General features: G+C 38.2%; 1 protein-coding gene across 1 annotated transcript in view; it reads left to right on the plus strand.

Annotated features, from left to right (window-relative positions):
- The window catches only part of LOC135085050 (pyruvate dehydrogenase (acetyl-transferring) kinase, mitochondrial), a 144,290-nt gene that overhangs the window by 115,720 nt on the left and 7,957 nt on the right, over window positions 1-20,613 (plus strand). The window contains exons 2-4 of the mRNA XM_063979834.1: window positions 6,907-6,964; window positions 13,693-13,842; window positions 14,300-14,484. Coding sequence (XP_063835904.1) covers window positions 6,907-6,964; window positions 13,693-13,842; window positions 14,300-14,484 — 393 coding nt within the window. The remainder of the gene's footprint in view (window positions 1-6,906; window positions 6,965-13,692; window positions 13,843-14,299; window positions 14,485-20,613) is intronic.

Consider the following 20,613-nt stretch of genomic DNA (forward strand, 5'->3'; position numbering starts at 1 on the left):
TTCCCCCTCGGCCAGAAGTTGGGTATGATTTACCCCCCCCCCCCCCCCCCCCGGCCCGAAACTGGGTATGACTTGACCCCTCCCCCCAGGCCAGAAGCTAGGTAAGGCTTGCCCCTACCCCCAGGCCATAAGCATAAGCTGGATATGACTCCCCTTCGGCCAGAAGCTGGGTATGACACCCCCCCATGCCAGAAATGCCAGAAACTGGGTATGACTTGACCCCCCCCCCCCCCTCCCCCAGGCCATAAGCTGGGTAAGGCTAGCCCCTCCCCCCAGCCCTAGAAACTGTGTGCCTACCATGAGTTTACGTTAGGTGAGCTCGCTAGCGAATACGTCAAAAAGTTCTATGAAGATTTTATTTCTTGAAAGTAGCCGCTAGGGGCGCTGCACAATATGTCATACATTTGAATGTCATTTTTTAACGCAGTCGCTAGCGAGCACACCTAACGTAAACTCATGGTAGGCACACTGGTTATGACTTGACCCCTCCCCCCCCCTCCCCCTCCCCAAGCCAGAAGCTGGGTAAGGCTAGCCCCTTCCCCCAGTCCATAAGCATAAGCTAGGTATGACTCCCCCTCGGCCGGAAGCTGGGTATTACTTACCCCCCCCCCCCCCCAGGCCAGAAACTGGGTATGACTTGCCTCTCCCCCCTCCCACCAAGGCCAGAAGCTGGGTAAGGCTTGCCCCTCCCCCCAGGCTATAAGCTGGGTATGACTTATCCCCCCCCCCCCCCCCCCCCAGGCCAGAAACTGGGTATTAGCATCATATTATGTATTATTATGTTCAATACAAACAATCATTAAGCTACACTCACCCCAACCGCGTCTCCGCATTGCATCGAATGCTATGAAAATGTGGTTTTTGGACATAGCAATACTTATTTTTCACAATTTTTATTTTTAAAAATTACTGGTCGATAGGTTACTTTATTTTGAAGAATAAATGTTATTAAAAGTTTTTTTCTAAAACTGATAGTTTAGCCGGAAAAAAATATTTTCCATCCCATTAGTACGCCGGCTGCGCTCGATTCGGATATAATGACGTCACGCGGCCTTGCGTACGTTGACTTTTAGCGGCAAAAACGGCCTATGTTAATTACTTAATATCTTCGTAAGTAATGGTCCGATTTGGATAATTCAAAAAGATATATCTTTCTTATGTCTTAAAGATTAACGTAGATACTAGTTTTATTGAATTTTCTACAACAGTACTGATCCTCATTTGAAATCGGGCTCAACTATCGGCAACTAAAAATCAACGGTGTGCGCCTACTCTTAACACCAGGTGCGATTGCAGTCAAATAGCTGCCTTGTCTTGCATAAAAATAATATTTTATTTTAATACAGAGGTTTATAAAATGTTTTTAAAGCCGGGTCTTCAGCGTGTTTTGCCCTACACAATCAACAAAAATATGTCAACATTCAACAACCTGCAAAAAATGTTGAAAGCTGAAGATCCGTCTTAAGGCCGGGTAGCAGAGAAAATGGCAAAAATGAGGTTTTCATTTTTCATTTTTGAGGTACTAAACAGTAAAATTAAAGGCTAAGATTTTTATTGGGCATAGTTGAGGATATTTTCTAGGGCTATTAACGGATGGAAACACGATTTGATGAAGTTGACTCGATAGAATAAATTCCCAAAGTTACCTCTATTCGTTTTCTATTTATGGTTTTATTTTTAAAATAAGCGATTTGAGATTCTAAATCTTTTACTAAACTAAAGTTCAGAAATAACTTGAGGGCTTTTAACGGATGAAATTTTTATATTGCGTCTTATTTAGTTACTATGTTAAAAAATGTGGAAAAAATCGTCCATGACGGCTTGGACAATCTCAATCAGTCGCGCGGTGGCGCTTACGGAGGACGGACGCGTGTCAGTTTTTTGGCCGTGACAGTTCGCGATTTGTCAATATTTTTGACAATGATGACTTTGATGAGTCACAGTATAATAATATCAGTGTTACTGGAGAAAGCTTAAATTTTTGATAATTAAAAATTATCAATTTTGTCTACCTATTGAAATTTAAATCGTTCGCATCCTTTTAAACGGAGACTCTACTCATGATACATAGTACATTCCTCAAATATGAGACAAAACCAATGAGTTAAAACATTGAAGTAATATTACTACGTATAGAACAGACATCGCGAACAAAATATGTGCAGTGCGGGGTGCGGGGCGGGAATTTGACGGACAGCTGTCAGTCAAATCCATGACTATCAAGTTTCATAATGTATGGCGATAAAATCTGCACCAGAAAATGTCGTACTTCATTGCTAGGATTGCGCGAATAGTGACGTTCCTGCGGTCGCTCATCATAGACATTTTGAATCGATTGTGAAAATAAACAAATCGACTAAATTGTGTTATTTATAATTTTCATGGTGCTCAATAGCAAAAATGTTCAGCTACTTACATTATTTTCTTTTATTATATTGTGCGTTTCCTGTAATGTAATCTAAGCGCCCCTCCCTTAGACTAATATTAGCCCTCCTAGACAAGTGACAAAACGTGGCAGTTGAAACGAAATCACTTCGCTCTGCCGTTTTTTGGTGTTAGTTACTTCACTCTGTGATGCGAATTTAAAATTACAACTGGCGATTCCGAATTCACAACTGAGGGGATTGTGGCTAATCGTGTTACTTGTGCTACAAGTGCGTATGGGCTTCATACTGATGCTTAAGCCTTTAATAATTTTTCTTCCTGATTAAAATCTAATGTAATCGATAATCACCTTGAGAATCGTTAACTGGTATTTTCTAATTCGATAAAAAAATGACCCATCTCTAGTTTAAAACTGTCATCCAACAGCGCACGAAATATTATGAGTTATAGATAATGATACCATTACAGAGGCGACACTTCGTTTACGTTTAGTTTCTGCCTATTGAATTGGATACTGTAAGGAATCATCGTCATCATCATTTTAGCTACTGGACGTCCACTTCTGAACAAAGGCCTCCTCCAATGATTTTCACGTCGCCCAGTTGATAGTGGCCTGCACACAGCGTCTTCCTGCTATCTTAAGTCAGTCCATCTTGAGATTTTAGAAAAATTCCCACTCGTCACGGTAGGGACAAAGCTAGGGATGACCCACGCCTCCACTCCGGAACCTTTCTGACGTTCAGTTATTTTATTGTCACTATTGTTAACTATTGAGCTCCTCAGCGGTTGAGTACTCGTATAATAGCTGTACCTCAATTCTATACAAAGTGAGGTAGAAGTTACGGGACTATTCCCACCTCTCCTTTCCACCGCTGCATCTCCTGTGTAGCTAGCACCTAGATTAGTTGATTTAAAGCCAAGATATTATATCAGTTTTTAGGTAATGACTTAGTGCATCTAAAAATAGAAAAAAGGTAAGTTGACTTTCTAATTTTTTTGTAACATTGAAAAATCCTATATTACTATTATGGAAGCAATAAACGTATTGAGTATTGAAATCTAAAAAGAAGCATCATTTTTTTTTTAACGTTCAAGTGTTCCTAAGAAATTTAAATGGGAGCTTTTGGTAAACTTTTTGATGGCAACGTATTGCTTACTTTTTCAGCTGTCGAACGAATTCACTTTTATATTTATAGGTCGTGTACATCGGTAGATTTTGCTAAATAAAAGAATCCATCCGGACTCAGAAATAAAAAAAATAAAATAGCTGTAATTTTTAAATAGTAGGGATAAAATGTTTTATCAGTAGATTTGTCGATAAAATTGATCATAATTTACTGCGCCCTAACGGGTCGGACACTGGTGACCAGACACACTGTATAATTATTATAATTTTAGCCTATCTCGTGAGCTAGGTGTCAATAATTAGGGTGATTTACTAACTAACCAGTCGCATACGAACAACAGCAGTGAGATTCGAACAAGTTTGATCCATGATGCCGCACGACTATTGTGTGAGCCCACTCGTAACCCAAGCTTATTTAGCTTAACACGAGGGGCTGGACGGGACTATTAGTAATTTGTGCAATACAAATTGCTAATAATCGTTTAAAAAATATTTTTATTGCTTTATTTAACCTTCCTTTCGTATAGTAATTTATGAGTCAGTGTCAAGTCTGCGATTTTTAATCTTTGAAATTTTCGTAAAATGGCTGCCGCCGCGGTTGCGCCTTGTAATTGACAAATTAAAATTAAATTAGTGTTTTAAAGTGCATAAATGTACAACATAATGGTAAAAAGTCATTCCTTGATTTTTACTTAATATGTTTCTGGAGTTATTTGAACAGTATTTTCGTGTATAGGATGGTATATTTTCAAAAAACAAAACTGCACCCAAGCGTGTTGTCACAGCAACCGCTGGGCACATACTAATTGAAGATCGGTCCACGGACCTGTTTGCGTGCCAGAAACAATCTCGTTGACATGTCTTCTATAGTATGTAGTACATTATAACTCAATGAGTTAAAATTACATTTTAATAGTACCTACATAATTACAAACGTCTTACACTCTTTAGAAGAGCACACTGACACAAATAAATAATAAAAAATACTGTCTAAGGTCTGTAGCTAAAGGTCTAAGCTGCAAGATAGAAGAATCTTCTAGCCAAAAAGATGGCAGATGCAGCAGATGTCAACGGATTTAAAACTGGAGTTCATGTGACTCCTTGTAGACTTGAGTGTCTAGAGCGTCCCTTCCTCCACCATGCGTAAGAATTTTCACAAAAATACTGTCTAAGGTCTGTAGCTAAAGGTCTACGCTGCAAGATGAAAGAATCTTCTAACCAAGATGCAGCAGATGTCAACGGATTTAAAACTGGAGTTGATGTGACTCCTTGTAGACTTGACTGTCTAGAGCGTCCCTTCCTCCACCATGCGTAAAAATTTTCACAAAAATACTGTCTAAGGTCTGTAGCTAAAGGTCTAAGCCGTAAGATAGAAGAATCTTATAGCCAAAAACATGGCAGATGCAGCAGATATCAACGGATTTAAAACTGGACTGGCACCACCTTGCAATGTCATCCTCTCATTGTTATCTGTAATGTAAATTATTTTTAAAATTTATTTAAAAAATAATAATCTGACCTCTCAACTCAACTACACTACACAAACAACTTTGTTCGCAACTGTACTGACTAAACCTCGAATTTCTGCTCACGATGGACTAATTATCTGCTATACTCTCGACTCTCTAAAGCACAAAATTTTTTTTTTATTTATTTAAGGCAACATACAGTCATGTACAATCAATAGTACTATAGTAAAGATGAATATGATTAAAGACCAAATTAGTGCCTATAACATTTATAGCTATTACAATATTGGTTACAAATGAGCCACTCTTAGGACTAAAATTTTTAACACCAAGCCAAAACCTAGTGCACAGACAACAGCATATCAAGCCAACCACTATGGAATCTTATGTAGTTGTAATAGTTACTTTTTGCAACTAAAATATATTTAGATCATGATCCGACATGCTGTCAGTCGGAAACAAAATAAAATAAAACAGAAAAATAAATGAGGAACACAAAGATAGTGACAGATTGGAAAGCTATTCACTAGCCAAACTATGAAAAAGGACGGATTTGAGCTTTGATAATGTTACATTTATAAACAAATCAATTTCTGTGAAGTTTTTATTGTAAACGTTAGTGGAACGATACATGAATGAGTTACGAGTATAATTTTTACGATATCGCGGAGTAACGAAAAGTGGTTAAGTACGTGAGGAGCGCACTGGCAGACGAACTCGGGATTACATTTATAAAAATTTTGCTGCGGTAATGCACTCCAGGTAACCGTGTGTGATGCTTATTGCTCATAGTGATTTTCGATACAAAGCCCCGTACATACGTTATACATAAATTATGGAAAGAAAACACCCAGACCAATACAAACAAATATGTATGCAATTTTAGTATGATATTTTTATTTATTAATAAACAAAAAGACTGAACAAAATTGATGCGTGTACTGATTAATGTAATTAACCACATGCAAAGCTTTGTGAATTGCAACAACTATAATTTATTATCCAAGCTCTAAATAATCGCTACTACGAGTAACTGATCATAAAATGTTTTTCCAATCGCTCAAGCTCCCGAGGATCTACCGATAGGTCGGGTGACGTAATCTTGAAATTCTTTTAGCCGGCGCGGAACTTCCGGAAGGTCGGGTGACGCCACGCCTCTTTGAACCGTGTTTACTTTGGCAGTTATATTCTATATTTATTCGATTCTAAAATATATTCCCAAAAATTTTGAAAGTTGTTTTAATTTGTATCACTTGAATATGATTTGTATTAGAAAGTGCTGTGAGTGTGACGCTTGAACGGAAGGAAGTAAACCTAACCTAACCAACTGCGTATTTCTATACTGTGTAGCCGCGCGCGAGAGCTCTTTGGCGCGCTGTCTTCGGCGAAGTATTGCGCGCGCAGATTTTGACAGCGCGAAATACCTACTTTAGCAGAAATACCAAGCCTTAAAAGGCAATTTCTATTGTGTCCTAGCATCATTTGGTATCTGAACAGAACAGCGATACAATTCGCCGATTCAACGGATCGAATAATTGAATAGAATATCGATCAATAGCACCCACTCGATATCTGAGAAAATTTATTCACTTACGAAACACAATGGCGTGAAATTAAAAACCTTTTTTAAATCATTTTACAATTTTTTTTAAGTTATAGGAACTGTAGGAAAATGCAAAATGCAAAATTATAAAAATGTGCATTTTTCTCATTCTCCTTTTTTATCGATCGTATCTTAAGGAGAGTATAGACTAGCTAGAGAATTTCTATGTAACGTTCTTATGAATGGTACACAATACAGGTAAAATGTACGACGTTTGGAAGGGTGAATGCTCTAGCTAGTCTATTCTATACTCACCTCTACTAGTATACAAGTAGAGGTAAAGGTATTAAAGTATGTTTCATAATTTGTTTTATTTGTTTCAGGTCTAAATGCTTGCGAAAGGAAATCTTTCGTGTTTTTGCGGAAGGAGTTGCCAGTGAGGTAATTTATTAACATTTTTCATCATTTATTTACCTAAACACAAACATATTACAATAATAATTGGATAATGGACGTACCATGCCCCGTTTCAGTGTCTTCATTTCAATATGGTGACCGTGAAAACCTACTTTAGTGACTTACATAATTTAATTATGTCACATTATTATGCTCGTGTAAACAAAATACACGTTTGTACAGTAGCTGCCTGGGTAGGATAGAGCATTTTTTAATGATGCAGATTTTGGAAGAGTTTTTGCTTTTTGCGTCCCTTTTGCACGACCTCCTTTTTTCTTCTTGATTTGACTTTCCGATACTCATGCCATTTTTGTTTTTGATTCATAGTTCAAATAACTAATTGTTAAATTTTGCTACTAATGGTTAAATATTAACAAAATGTAAACTAATGGTTAAAAAATGTACTAAAATTCAAGCTAACCATTGTTTGAAAAACATTTTTCTCTGTTATTTAACCACTTGTCATTTGACATGTGTGTCAAATTTGACTATTGGTTATTTTAAAATGAAAAAACTTTGCCTGTGGTGGTAGAGTTAAAATTATACTAAAAATGTATATTGATGGCACGTGTAAAAAAAGGGCTCTTTAAATCCCAACATACTGAATTTTTTTTTTGTTAACGTGGAACTTGGAGAGTGTAGGCCAAATATTCCATGCGCGTTTGCTGTGAATACTAAGTGACATGATGATGATGATGATGACAATATTTTATCAGTCGGTGTCACTGTGTCTTCTTCTGTTATACAGACGACAGCACAACAAGCCAAACACTGTAGCATCTTATGCCCTTGCAATAGATGCGGTTTTGCAACAAATATGTTAGTCTCATGTGCTCTCTGTACATATTTTAAGAGTAAAGATTAAAGAGTAGCTTGTTTATTTAATGATAGCGGCATCTCACCTTATCAATGTGTTCTTCATTAACATCGCTTGTTTTGGAGTACCGGGTTTTTTAGGTTGTAATTTTCCTAGTATTTTTAGCTTAGTATCTAGAAAAATACTAAACCTCTCTTTTAAAGTAAGTAAATAAACATTTTTTTTTTCACCTATAAATAGCACTTTTATCTAGGCTCTAATAAATAAAGCCTGTATAATTATTATGTAGACGACGTTAATGTAATTCGAGATATCATCATTTCAGCCGGCGTCTATCTGAACATAGACCTCTCCCAATGATTTCCACATCGCCGGTTAGTAGCGGCCTGCATCCAGCGCCTTCCTGCTACCTTTATGAGGTCGTCGGTCTACTTTCTCATGTCCTGCATTTTATTTTTTAAACGAAGTAGTAACCTTTAAAAAATACAATCAACCAGGTATATTATTAGTCCTTTATTAAATAACAACAAAGCTATCAGAATCTAAAACAAACCCACTGAACACACAAATATATTGTTTAGACAGCCCCTAATCACTGTTATCAAGCCTATCTTAATCACCACAGCGGCTCTAGTGTAATTGCACACTGATAATGTGATCAATCGATCAGCTATAGCCACTTATCCAGTGCAAATAAGATTTACTTTATGGGTTAATGTTTGAAGTGTGCATATACATGATGATTGTTACCTAATGTCGACATTCAACGTGACTATTCCCACCGCTGCAACTCCTGTGTAGCCAGGATCTACAGCTTGACCGCCAATAAAACCTAACCAGTGGAGGTCAAGTTTGTCCCATTGTCGCCGTTAATATTAAACTATAATAAGCTGGATGCGCAAGACTGGTCTTTGTGGAAATCTTTAGAAAAGGCCTTTGTCCAGCAGTGGACGTGTATTGGCTGAATTAATAGTACCTAATTACAATTTAAAAGTCAAACAAAAGACCAAATTAAAAGTATAGAGGCTTACCTCAAATTTAAATTCCTATCCTTGCCTTTAGGATTCATCTAAACACCATGATAACAGATTGCCAGCGGAGTTATAGGGTGTCACAGAATGGGTGAATCAAACTGCTATAAAGAGTTTACCCATAGCAGTTTGATTCACCCAATCTGACACACCCTGTATAAATAGAGTTCCATTTGCACTCTTTGGGTGCGGAATCCTAAAATTACCCCCCATAAACACACTTAAAACATTACCTCTCTATCATATCATAAAATAATAAAAGAAAAACAAAATAACCGCACTTAACCCTGATCATTGTTATCGTGCACACACACGAATAAGTAAACACATAGATAACATTATATTTGTTTAAATACTCATATCGTGGATATGACCAAGGTTGGTCATTCTACCGGCTAGAAAATAAATAATATTTACATAATAGAGATAAAATGAGTTGGTATATGAAACCGGTTATTAATCGATGATAATGTTAATGAAATCGATGTTAATATAGACAAAATAAATACAATTTCTACAGTAGTAATAAATTGTGTTGCAGAATGTTATGTAATAGTATTTCAATATTTTTGACAAAAAAGAAAGAAAGACAAAATCCAATAAACGATTATAAACTGCTGACGTCCACTGCTGAACATAGGCCGCTATCAATCGATCAACATGGAAAGCATTGGGAGATACTGAACATATTCAGCAGTGAAGTAGGCCTTATAAATGTAAAAAAAAAAACAAAATTAATTAACAAACACCATAAACTCTTAAAAAATTGTCTTACCGCATAAAAGCCATTTTCAGACACATAAACAAGTTCCAAAAACGTACATGCCTTACCACCACTCCCGAGACATTTCGGCTGGTGCTGAAAAGGCGCGAAAAGCCACTCATCAGCAGGTCATCATTTAGTTTCCACTGCAGGAGCACGACCCTCTCTAATTTGCCAGAGGCAAACTTCCCACCCTGGCCAGACGGGATGGGGGGCCTGATATTTGTAACCTTTTGTCAATAAAGATTCCAAAATTATCTATTTTTCGTCAAAATATTTTCATTTTCAACGAACGATAACCACGCCTCCTATCTTGGGGGCAAAGATTCCTGTCAATATTGATAATGAATTCGCACGCTTAAGATAAAATTATTTTGGTCGTTAGTTCTTTGAAGAAGTTTCGGTACATGATGTTTTTCTAATGGATATCACCATTTATATCAATCAGAATATTGATAACACTTAATTGCTTTGGTTTCTTAAGTACTTTGTCCCACCTAATCCCTAAGTACTGTTTACGTGTGGTTCTTACTATGAATGTGTGTGTGTTTATTATGTTAATGTTATTAGTAAATCGTTGACAAAAAGGATATACACGACTCAGGTGACACGTTAAAATATTTCTAAATAAATACTAATTTATTACAGTTTCAAATTCAATACTTATCAAATTATACCTGTATCTTCGCTTTTTTGCAAACAACAAATACATTATGTCAAAAATAAGTAGATAGTAGATACAAGTAGGCAATTGCCAAGCGGAACTGCGATAGTCATCTAAGAAAAACATAATTTATCACAAGCTCTCATCATAAAGATATCAAATCTCCGAGATTAAAGGATTGGATACTACAAATTGTACAAATAACTTTATCCGTGTGGCATCGAATCTTGAGAAGCGTTTGAGTGAGTGATGGATTGATAAAGGCACGTCTATAAGATATTTGGGATGATTTGGGCTTGAATTTTGGTATGCTGCAAATTAAAAAAGGGTTCAAATGGATAAGAAGTAAAATTGCTTTAACTTTGAGAAAACTTTGCCATTTCTAAGCGGCGTACAACAGGTTACTATTTTGGGACCTCAATTATTCTTCCGCATCATTTAGTTATCATAAATAGCTTTGATCGACGATCTAGTGAAGGTCGCGGGAAGCACTTGGCCTGGATGCGGGCAGCGCAGCTCAGGACATGATTTTGAATTGATGCAGTATCCGTTAAATTGCAGTGTCACAACATGACGTAATGTTTTGTTTCAGTAAACTGTACTCTCACTGGTTGGATAACGCGGACATTCGGTACAAACAACTCAATTAATAATTCAATTGGAGCATCCCGGCTAATCGAGCGTGTATTTATAACGTTTACCTACGTAATTTACAAATTGTGTTTTGTTAATTATTTTTTACTGTATGAATGAGTTTTTTCCGCCATTTCTTCTCAGCTTCAGCCTATAATATGGGCTGAAGCTCAACATATTATGTTGTCCCGAAATGGTGGTAGGGCAAGTTATATTTGGGACGTGTACAAGTGCCCTGGAAAGGGCGGGCCTAAGTCATCATCATCATCATAATTTCAGTCATAGGACATCCACTGCTGAACAAAGGCCTCCCCCAATGATTTCCATGTTGCCCAGTTGGTAGCGGCCTGCGTCCAGCGCGTTCCTGCTACCTTTATGATGTCGATGGTCCACCTTGTGGGTGGACGTCACACGCTGCGTTTTCCGGTATTGTAGGGCCTAAGTACTGAATACTGGTGTTGATTATGATGTATGGATGTATTCCTGGCTAAGACTTGGTGTTTGGGGAAGATGGGAATCAAGGCTATTGTAGTAGTAAATATGATATGAGTAGTACTGATGCATTGCCAAGTTTTCTGAGACTTACCAATAAAATTTAGTAGCCATATAAATCATCTATTATGAATAAACATGAAGCAATTCCCTGAAAATAGTTTCGGTTAAAACAGAAAAAATAAAAATTAACTTTGCAAACGTGAACATTTCAGTTAGTAAACTAGTTAAATATTAATTAATTATTATTGCAGAACATGAATGAATGATTAACATGCAGTAGTCACGCCAGCCACGATTATTTAATTAATAACAACAGTTATCATGTTACATAATTTAATGATTTTATAAATAATAACTATCTTTTCCAAGCGTCTTCATTCGCGAATTTTTCTCGTGGACTGTCTGAAAAAAGTCATTATCATTTCAGCCATAGGACGTCCACTGCTGAACATAGGCCTCCCCCAATAATTTCCACTTCGCCCGGTTGGTTCCTGCTACTTTTATGAGGTCGTGGGTCCCACGCTGCGTTTTACGGTACGTGGCGTTTGCTCCAGAACCTTGCTGCCCCATCGGCCGTCAGTTCTGCGTACTAACTACACTCGCGAGCAAAAGTATGGAATCACTTACATGAAGTTGTTTCCACGCGATCTTGTGTACTAACGAATTTGTTAGCAACATAAAAAGTAGCACCATTTTAAAGATTAAACTTTTAACTTTAAATTGATACCAAATTCATTTAAATCACATCAGTATTTAAAAAGATATCCCGCCTGAAGTGAAGAAGTAAGGAAAAAGACATGTATCAACTGTTTGATACGTCGCGAGTTGCGGCCTATTTACCCACTATAAAAGCACGTGTATTCGGATTTTTGCTTTCACACGTTAATCCATACACATCTCCGCTTCTTTTGACACTTTACCTGGGATTCTACACCTTCAGAAGCAGCACAAATCGTTGCATTATTGCAAGAAGGGCTCAGCCAGCGGGCTATCGCACGTCAGCTCCACATAAGCCAGTCCTGGGTTTTGAAAGTTGTAAGACTCTTTCGGGAGACTGGTGGCTTTATCCCAAAACCAAGTTCTGAACAGCGCCGGTGCACATCGCAGAGGGATGACCGTTTTTTCATGTCAACCACTCTATAAAATCGTCATTTGACTGTTATCGACGTCCAGCAAGAGCTCAGAAATGTTCCTAGGATAGCTGTTAGCGAGTGGACAGTTCGTCTAAGATATAAGCAATAGATTTCGACTCCAAAAAGGCCTGCCACAGGCTCGAAACTGACGGCAGGTCACCGACAAGCACGCTTTCAATTAGCTCGCACTTATTTTGATGGGAAGGCGAGTAATGGAGGCGAGTTTTGTTCTCCGATAAATGCAGACTGTGTTTGCAGTGCAGCAGTCGAAGAGGTCGGGTCTATAGGAGGCATGGGGAGCGATTTGTGGTGCTGGTTCGCTGAAACAGTGGCTTATGGGGGTGGCTTGCTCAACTTCTTATCGAGATGTGTACGAGCAAATTGAAAGCGTGCTTATCGGTGACCTACCGTCAGTTTCGAGCCTGTGGCAGGCCTTTTTGGAGTCAAATTCTATTGCTTGTATCTTAGACGAACTGTCCACTCGCTAGCAGCTATCCTACGAACATTTCTGAGCTCTTGCTGGACGTCGATACCAGTCAAATGACGATTTCATAGAGAGGTTGACATGAAAAAACGGTTATCCCTCTGCGATGTGCACCGGCGCTGTTCAGAACTTGGTCTCGGGATAAAGCCACCAGTCTCCCGAAAGAGTCTTACAACTTTCGAAACCCAGGACTGGCTTATGTGGAGCTAACGTGCGATAGCCCGCTGGTTGAGCCCTTCTTGCAATAATGCAACGATTTGTGCTGCTTCTGAAGGTGTAGAATCCCAGGTAAAGTGTCAAAAGAAGCGGAGATGTGTATGGATCAACGTGTGAAAGCAAAAATCCGAATACACGTGCTTTTATAGGGGGTAAATAGGCCGTAACTCGCGACGTATCAAACAGTTGATACATGTCTTTTTCCTTACTTCTTCACTTCAGGCGGGATATCTTTTTAAATACTGGTGTGATTTAAATGAATTTGGTATCAATTCAAAGTTAAAAGTTTAATCTTTAAAATGGTGCCTCTTTTTTTGTTACTAACAAATTCGTTAGTACACAAGATCGCGTGGAAACAACTTCATGTAAGTGATTCCATACTTTTGCTCGCGAGTGTATGTGCCCTGCCCATTGCCACTTTAGCTTGCTAATATAATTTTAACTTCTCCTAAACTATCATCTCTATCTTCCCCCCAGACTGGCGAACATAATGAAAGAGATAGCGCTACTCCCAGAGAATCTTCTGCGGATGCCGTCGGTGGGCATGGTGAACCAGTGGTACGAGCGGTCTTTCGAAGAGATCATCCAGTTTGAGAAGATGGAACCTGATCCGCCGGTGTTGAGTCAGTAAGTAGCTTTAACTCATTAGGGCTCTGACTTACGGAGACATCCCGTTTAGTAGTATACGTGTTTTATTTTTATCTTGTTTTATTCAGAAAACAAACAGCTTACAAATACATAAATTGCATAGATACAATGTTGGTGGTCAAAGCCTATAAGTTCTCACCTCTATTACATAGGTAACTAAAGGGTGTAAAATTTAACTTTTAATTATAAGTAGGAACGAAGAACACATTTATGGTAAGAAATAAGTTCGAAGAAACGCGTGAAATCATCTCTTAGTGAGCACCTCCGTTCTAAAAGGAACCCCCATGCAAAATTCGAGACTCCTATTAGCACTTGTAGTTTCTGAGATTTCGTGATGAGTGCGTGATGAGTGAGTGAGTCAGTCAGTCAATCAGTGATCTTTCGCTTTTATAGATATAGATTTGAATTAATTTGATTTTATCTTCTATTCCACTAGGTTCTGCGAACGTCTAGTCCACATCAGAAACCGCCACGCGGACGTAGTCCAAACCATGGCGCAAGGAGTGCTAGAGCTGAAGGAGTCTCACGAGGTGGACCCTGGCACGGAGAACTCCATCCAGTACTTCCTCGACCGGTTCTATATGAGCCGGATATCTATTCGGATGCTGATCAATCAGCACAGTAAGTGGACTTTCATCTTCATCGTCATCAGGTCATTTAGTCTCCACTGCAGGTGCTCGACCCTCTAATTTCATCATCATCATCATCATCCATCATCATTTCAGCCATAGGACGTACACTGCTGAACATAGGCCTCCCCCAATTCGTTCCATGTTGATCGATTGGTAGCGGCCTGCGTCCAGCGCCTCCCTGCTACCTTTATCTCGTCGGTCCACCTTGTAGGTGGACGTCTTACGCTGCGTTTTCCACTAATTATATAAAGGCAAATGGAGGATTTGACCTGCACTCTCCACGCTGGCCAGACTGCTTAGGGACGCCCGATATTGTCCTCCATACAATACTTCCTCGACCGGTTCTATATGAGCCGGATATCTATTCGGATGCTGATCAACCAGCACAGTAAGTGGGCTATAGATAATCTTTATTGTATACTATGAAGTATTATCACGATTAGATTGAATCCAGTCAGTCAGTACTGGTTCGATCCCCATAGAACACCACTTCAATTTTACGCCATAAACCATTCCGTTGGCAAGAAACAAGTAAAAGAAGACAAAATTTTAGCCCAAAAACACAATCAGTTGTAACTTTGAACGTAATAATTGAGTTGGGCTAAAAATGCCATAGCTTGTCTCTCCTATACAAACATCACATTGCATTGCCTCGATTGACTATGTATTGCTGATAACAGACGCGTATCAAGACAGTTGTTTAGATGTACAAAGATGCACAAATATTTAACTAAGTATTTCCAAAAACATTGTACCGTGCCATTTTAGATGGGGGTTATAATATTTATATAAATGAAAGTAATTTTAAATTTAACAAAAGGGTTTAATTACAACTCTTCAGGGAGTGGGTAAATAATTGCAACGCGAGGAATCACTGGCCTTAAATTCAATCAAAACCACTGCCCTTTTATCTGTGGAGTAGCGTTGACACGAAGTAGGAGCCACGAAGTCGTGATATCGTAGGGTAGTCCGACGACAAAAAAATGCGGCAATCACCTCCGCCGTAAACTTGGCTGTGGAGAGTGAGCCGGAAGCAGCAATTGAAATCCGGTACTGGAACCCCGTTATCGGGGTGACGCACACAGACTTAATTAGATTTTGAGGTGTAAAAACTTCACGAGTTCGTAAACCTTATATTTAAAAAATCTGCAGCCAAAGTGGTACGTGTCTGCGTACGGATGTTTCGCGAGACACAGTGATGGATTCGCGATCGCTGCGAGCATTCGCCGCGCCTTGAATCATTCGGCGTTCGTTCGTTCGCTCCAAAGATTTAATAACATTGGTATCGCGCAGTTTGCTTACAAAAACAATTCTTTCAATTAATATTAAAATTTATTAAATGTTAGTTATTTTATTGATTTAATTGTATATTATTTCTTTTTTTTTTTACTTATAAAATAGTTGTTTTTAATTATTTCGATTTTAGTTTTTAAGAATAGTGTAACGAAGCGTTACATACCCCCCTTTTTAGGTTAGGATTTTTCTTAGAAAATCCTGATAACTACTAGGTTAACTTAAAATCTTTAACGTGCCAAGTCCCTATATTGTGACCTGTCATATCTTGAAGTTCGTAGACTAATTTAGATTTTTTTGCTATTATACGACATTTAATAAATTTAGGAGCTAGTTTTTTTGAAAATTTACTGTCTTTATCGCTTTGATAAAACGTTCTTTTCCAAACAATGTCACCAACATTAAATTCTACATTTTTGCGGCGAAGATCGTAAGTAGTGCTATTTCGAGAATGTGCCTTAATTAATGAGAGCTGCACTTTATCGAATAGTTTTTGCAGCACCCCTATGTTTTCCGCATAGCTATCACGGGGCGTGAAAACTATATGGTTCTCCAGGTCTGCGTCGACATAGTGGGAACCACAACTCACAAGTTCACGACCAAAAACTAAAAATGATGGTGTGAATCCAGTCACTTCGTTAACAGCCGAATTAAGAGCAAATTGAATTTTTGGAATGTTAGTGTCCCAAACCCTATGATCTGCATCAATAAAAGTAGATATTGCTGTTATGATGGTTTTATTGTAGCGTTCTACGGTATTTATTTGTGGAGTATATAGAGGAGTATAAAAAACATTTGGTATGTTGTAGGTTTCAAATAGTTTTTTCATTGTAACGCTCACAAACTGTCGCCCGTTGTCCATCAGAATGGTACTAGGTATTCCGTGAATAAGGAAAACGTGTTCCTCGATTATTTTTGCGATAATTTCGGATGTCGCACGACGGATGGGGAATAACAGGCAATATTTAGAGAAGCAACAGTTAATCACTAACAAAAATGTGTTTTGCTTCCTAGACACCGGTAAGGGACCTACCAAGTCTATGCTCAACATTTGAAAAGGTCGATTACAGTCCTTAGGTCTACCCATTGTACCCAGTGTGGAGTGATTAGGGTGTTTGTGAGCGAGACAAGTATCACAATTAGACACGAAACTTACAACATCTTGATGCATATTAGGCCAAAAATATCTTAAGCTTAGTCGTTTGTGTGTTTTATAAATGCCAAAATGGCCAGAGGTAGGTTCAGAATGGTTTTTAGCTATTATGGTATTTCTATCCTCTAGCGGAACAACTTCTTTCCACTCGAACTCTCGAGTGAGTGGATTAAGCGACTTAAAATATCGAAATAATTTTCCATTTTTAACTTGATAGTTTAAAAATGATGTTGGTGATGTCTTACAACCATTCAATATATTCAAAAACCAGGGATCACTTGTTTTATTGGAGTCACATACTGTGTCAATAGTTGTAATCGGAACTGCGCGTGACAGACTATCTGGAACTAGATTCTCTGTCCCTTTCCGGTGTTTTATATCGAAATTATAGGCTGATAGTCGTACTCCCCATCGAGCTAATCTTCCAGTTGGGTTATTAAGGTTGAGGAACCACTTAAGGGAAGAATGGTCTGTGTAAACTGTGAATTTAAGACCATTTTCCAAATAGCAACGCCAATGTTCGATTGCAGTGAGTACGGCTAATGCTTCGCGTTCTGTTGCACTATAATTTCGTTCGGGTTGTGAAAGAGACTTACTCATGTAAGCAATTACCCTTTCCTTTCCATCCAGAGTTTGAGTGAGAACTGCTCCAATTCCGTAATCACTCGCATCAGTATGCACTTCAAAAGATTTTGTATAGTCTGGGCAAGAAAGAATTGGTGTAGTTGACAAACATTGTTTTAACTTGTTAAAAGCCAGGTCGGCTTCTGTAGACCAAATAAAAGGAGGGGCGTTTTTGCCTTGTGTCGTGAGTTTATTCAACGGGCTTGCCAAGGTACTGAAATTCGGAATAAACCTTCTGTACCAGGATGCAGTACCTAAGAAACGCCTAACTTCTTTGCGGTTTGTGGGAGTAGGATAGTTAACTATCGACTCGACTTTATCAGGATCCGCCTGCAAGCCATTAGAGTCGACAATGTAGCCTAAATATTTAAGTTGATTTCTAAAAAAATGGCTTTTTCGAAGGTTTATTGTGAGGTTAGCCATTTTAAGCTTTTCAAAAACACGAGTTAAGAGAGATATATGTTGTTCAAAACTATTAGATACAACAATGACGTCATCGATAAATACGAATACCCTATGCTCAAATTCTGGCCCGTAGAATAGTTTGTCTACTAACCTTTGTTGGGTGGCTGGAGCGTTAGTGAGACCAAAAGCCATGGATTTGAATTGATAGGTACCGCGTGAAGGAATATAAAAAGCCGTCTTTTGTCTGTCTTCCTCTCGAATCAGAATCTGCCAAAAAGATTTTGAGAGGTCTAAGCTAGATAAATATTTTGCGTCGCGTAGGTTGTCAAGAATTTCTGCAATATAGGGTAGGCTATATGCATCTTTTTTAGTAATTGTATTTAATTTCCTACTGTCGAGGCAAAACCGCATTTCTCCATTTTTCTTCGGAGTCAATAGAACTGGGGATGACCACGGACTCTCGCATGGTTCTACGACGTCATCTTTAAGCATTTCGTCAAGTTGTTCGACCAAAATGCGTTGTTTTTCTGGTGACATCCTGTAATAGCGCTGGCGAATGGGGGCTGCATCCCCAGTGTCAATTGGATGTGTTATTAAAGTAGTACGGCCTAAGCCACGCTCTTCATATGATATCTCGCGGAAAAGTGATGTCATATAGTCTGCTGTAGATTTTTGTTCCGGTGTGAGGTGAACGTACGAACATAGGTTTTCAGGTTCAGACTGAAGTTCAGTAGTGAAGATACCGTCTGAGTCCTTGTAGTATACTATACTGTCGAGGTGTTTAGGAAAAAGACCAAACGTCCTCCAAAAGTCCATACCTAATATAAGTCGGTGTTTTAAGTTCGGAACTACATATATTTTCAGTATGTGTGTTTGCTCATAAAAGGTAATTGGGAGGTATAGAGTTCCTATTGAGTTCAATTTTTCGCCACCAGCTGCAATAAACTGAAAGGTATCAGATTCGTGTAGCTTAAAACCTGATTTTAAAAAGAATACATGGGCACCATTACCCAATATAGTGGTAGAGGACCCAGTGTCAAGTAGACCAATAACAGAATTGTTACTAATTGTAACAGAAACATAGGGTCGGAACATATTTTTTGCATTATTTACGTGGATTGACGAGACCGCGTTGTAAGTAGAAAACGAAGATACAAAATTCAACCATCGATTCCAGTCCCCTAGGTTGAAATTTTTGTTAGAGTAAGTGTGTCTAGAAACGCTGTCCATGCAATCCACGTCGTTTAGTTTTTTTGATTATCGACGGGATTACATTTAGGGCATTCGGGGGTACGATAGTCCTTCTCTCCACACTTAAAACAAACGATTTTTCGCTCTTCTTTACAATTCTTTAGAGAGTGATCATTAGATTTACATCTGGGACAGAATATGTATTCAGAGGAAGATCTATCAACAGCGTTAACAAATTCTCCTTTATTTTGTTTGAACTCTTTTTGATTTATGTTTTGTTTATTGTTCTCTGTTTTATTTTTAAATTCACCCTTAAATTCACTTTTGTAATTATTATTTACATAGAATTTATTCTTGTAAGCAAACTCGGGAGCCAATGTGGTAGTAGATACTCTAGGTGGCTCGTGAAAGTGAGAGAATCTAGCTAAGACATGTTCATAGTTACGGCATGCTGATACCAGAGAGTCTATGCTCCTAATATTTGGTGTAGCAGCCAACGTACTAGCATAGCAAGGACGAATATTATGGAGAAGAATTTCTAACTTTTCCTCTTCCGAAAAAGGTTTGCTGAGTCTAGAAAATAGTCCATGCATGATTGAAATGTATATCGTGATATTTTCTTGTTCACCTTGAGTACGGGATCTTATTTCTGCAGCGAGTCTGTAATCATAATCACTTGCGCTAAAATCTTGTTTGAGTAGAATACAAAGATCTTGCCATGAATTTACTTTATCTTTATTGTAACGATACCAGTGTAGAGCGTCACCTGTAAAAATTTCATAAGCCAACGAGAGCATCTTTTCAAACGATATACCACGAGACTGGACAAATTCCTCAACCTTTAGTATGAACGAATGAACGCAACTGTTGCCTGAATATTTAAGTTTTCCGATATCGGCCGATAAGCTACGTTCACCGCAAGAAACAGAAATTGTAGTTTGTTCTGCAACAGTGTCAGAGCACGATGTGGTGGTAGCTTTAGTTTGTGAACTGGAAGCAGGTCTCAAATTATTTAGTTCTTTGTAATAAGAATTAAAATTAGTTACGCAAACTTTATAAATATCAGCTACTTCGGTTGTATTGTTTATCCTGTTTATACGATGATAAAGATGATTTAGTAAGGCTTCAGTTCTAGTAAACAAATTTTTTTCAAATTTAGATTTTAAGTTAAGCAAGAGGTTATGTGCTTTTAGCAGCGATTCCTTAACTTGTTTCAGATCATCACTTGGTTCTAAATATGATTCAGATATGTCTTCCGATGAATTTAATTGGGAAAACTTTACAATTTGTTTGCGTAACTCTTGAACTGAGCCAGATGAACCACCTCGAAGTTCCACCTCATACTCTAATTCAGTCTTTTGTAAAGAAAGGAATTTAATTGGGTACGACATCTTCCTTAAATAAGAAGGGTATGTGTTGCAAAATTATAAAAAGTAAATAATATCTAACTAC

This window comes from Ostrinia nubilalis, chromosome 27, assembly GCF_963855985.1.
Source record: "Ostrinia nubilalis chromosome 27, ilOstNubi1.1, whole genome shotgun sequence".
Taxonomy (NCBI): domain Eukaryota; kingdom Metazoa; phylum Arthropoda; class Insecta; order Lepidoptera; family Crambidae; genus Ostrinia; species Ostrinia nubilalis.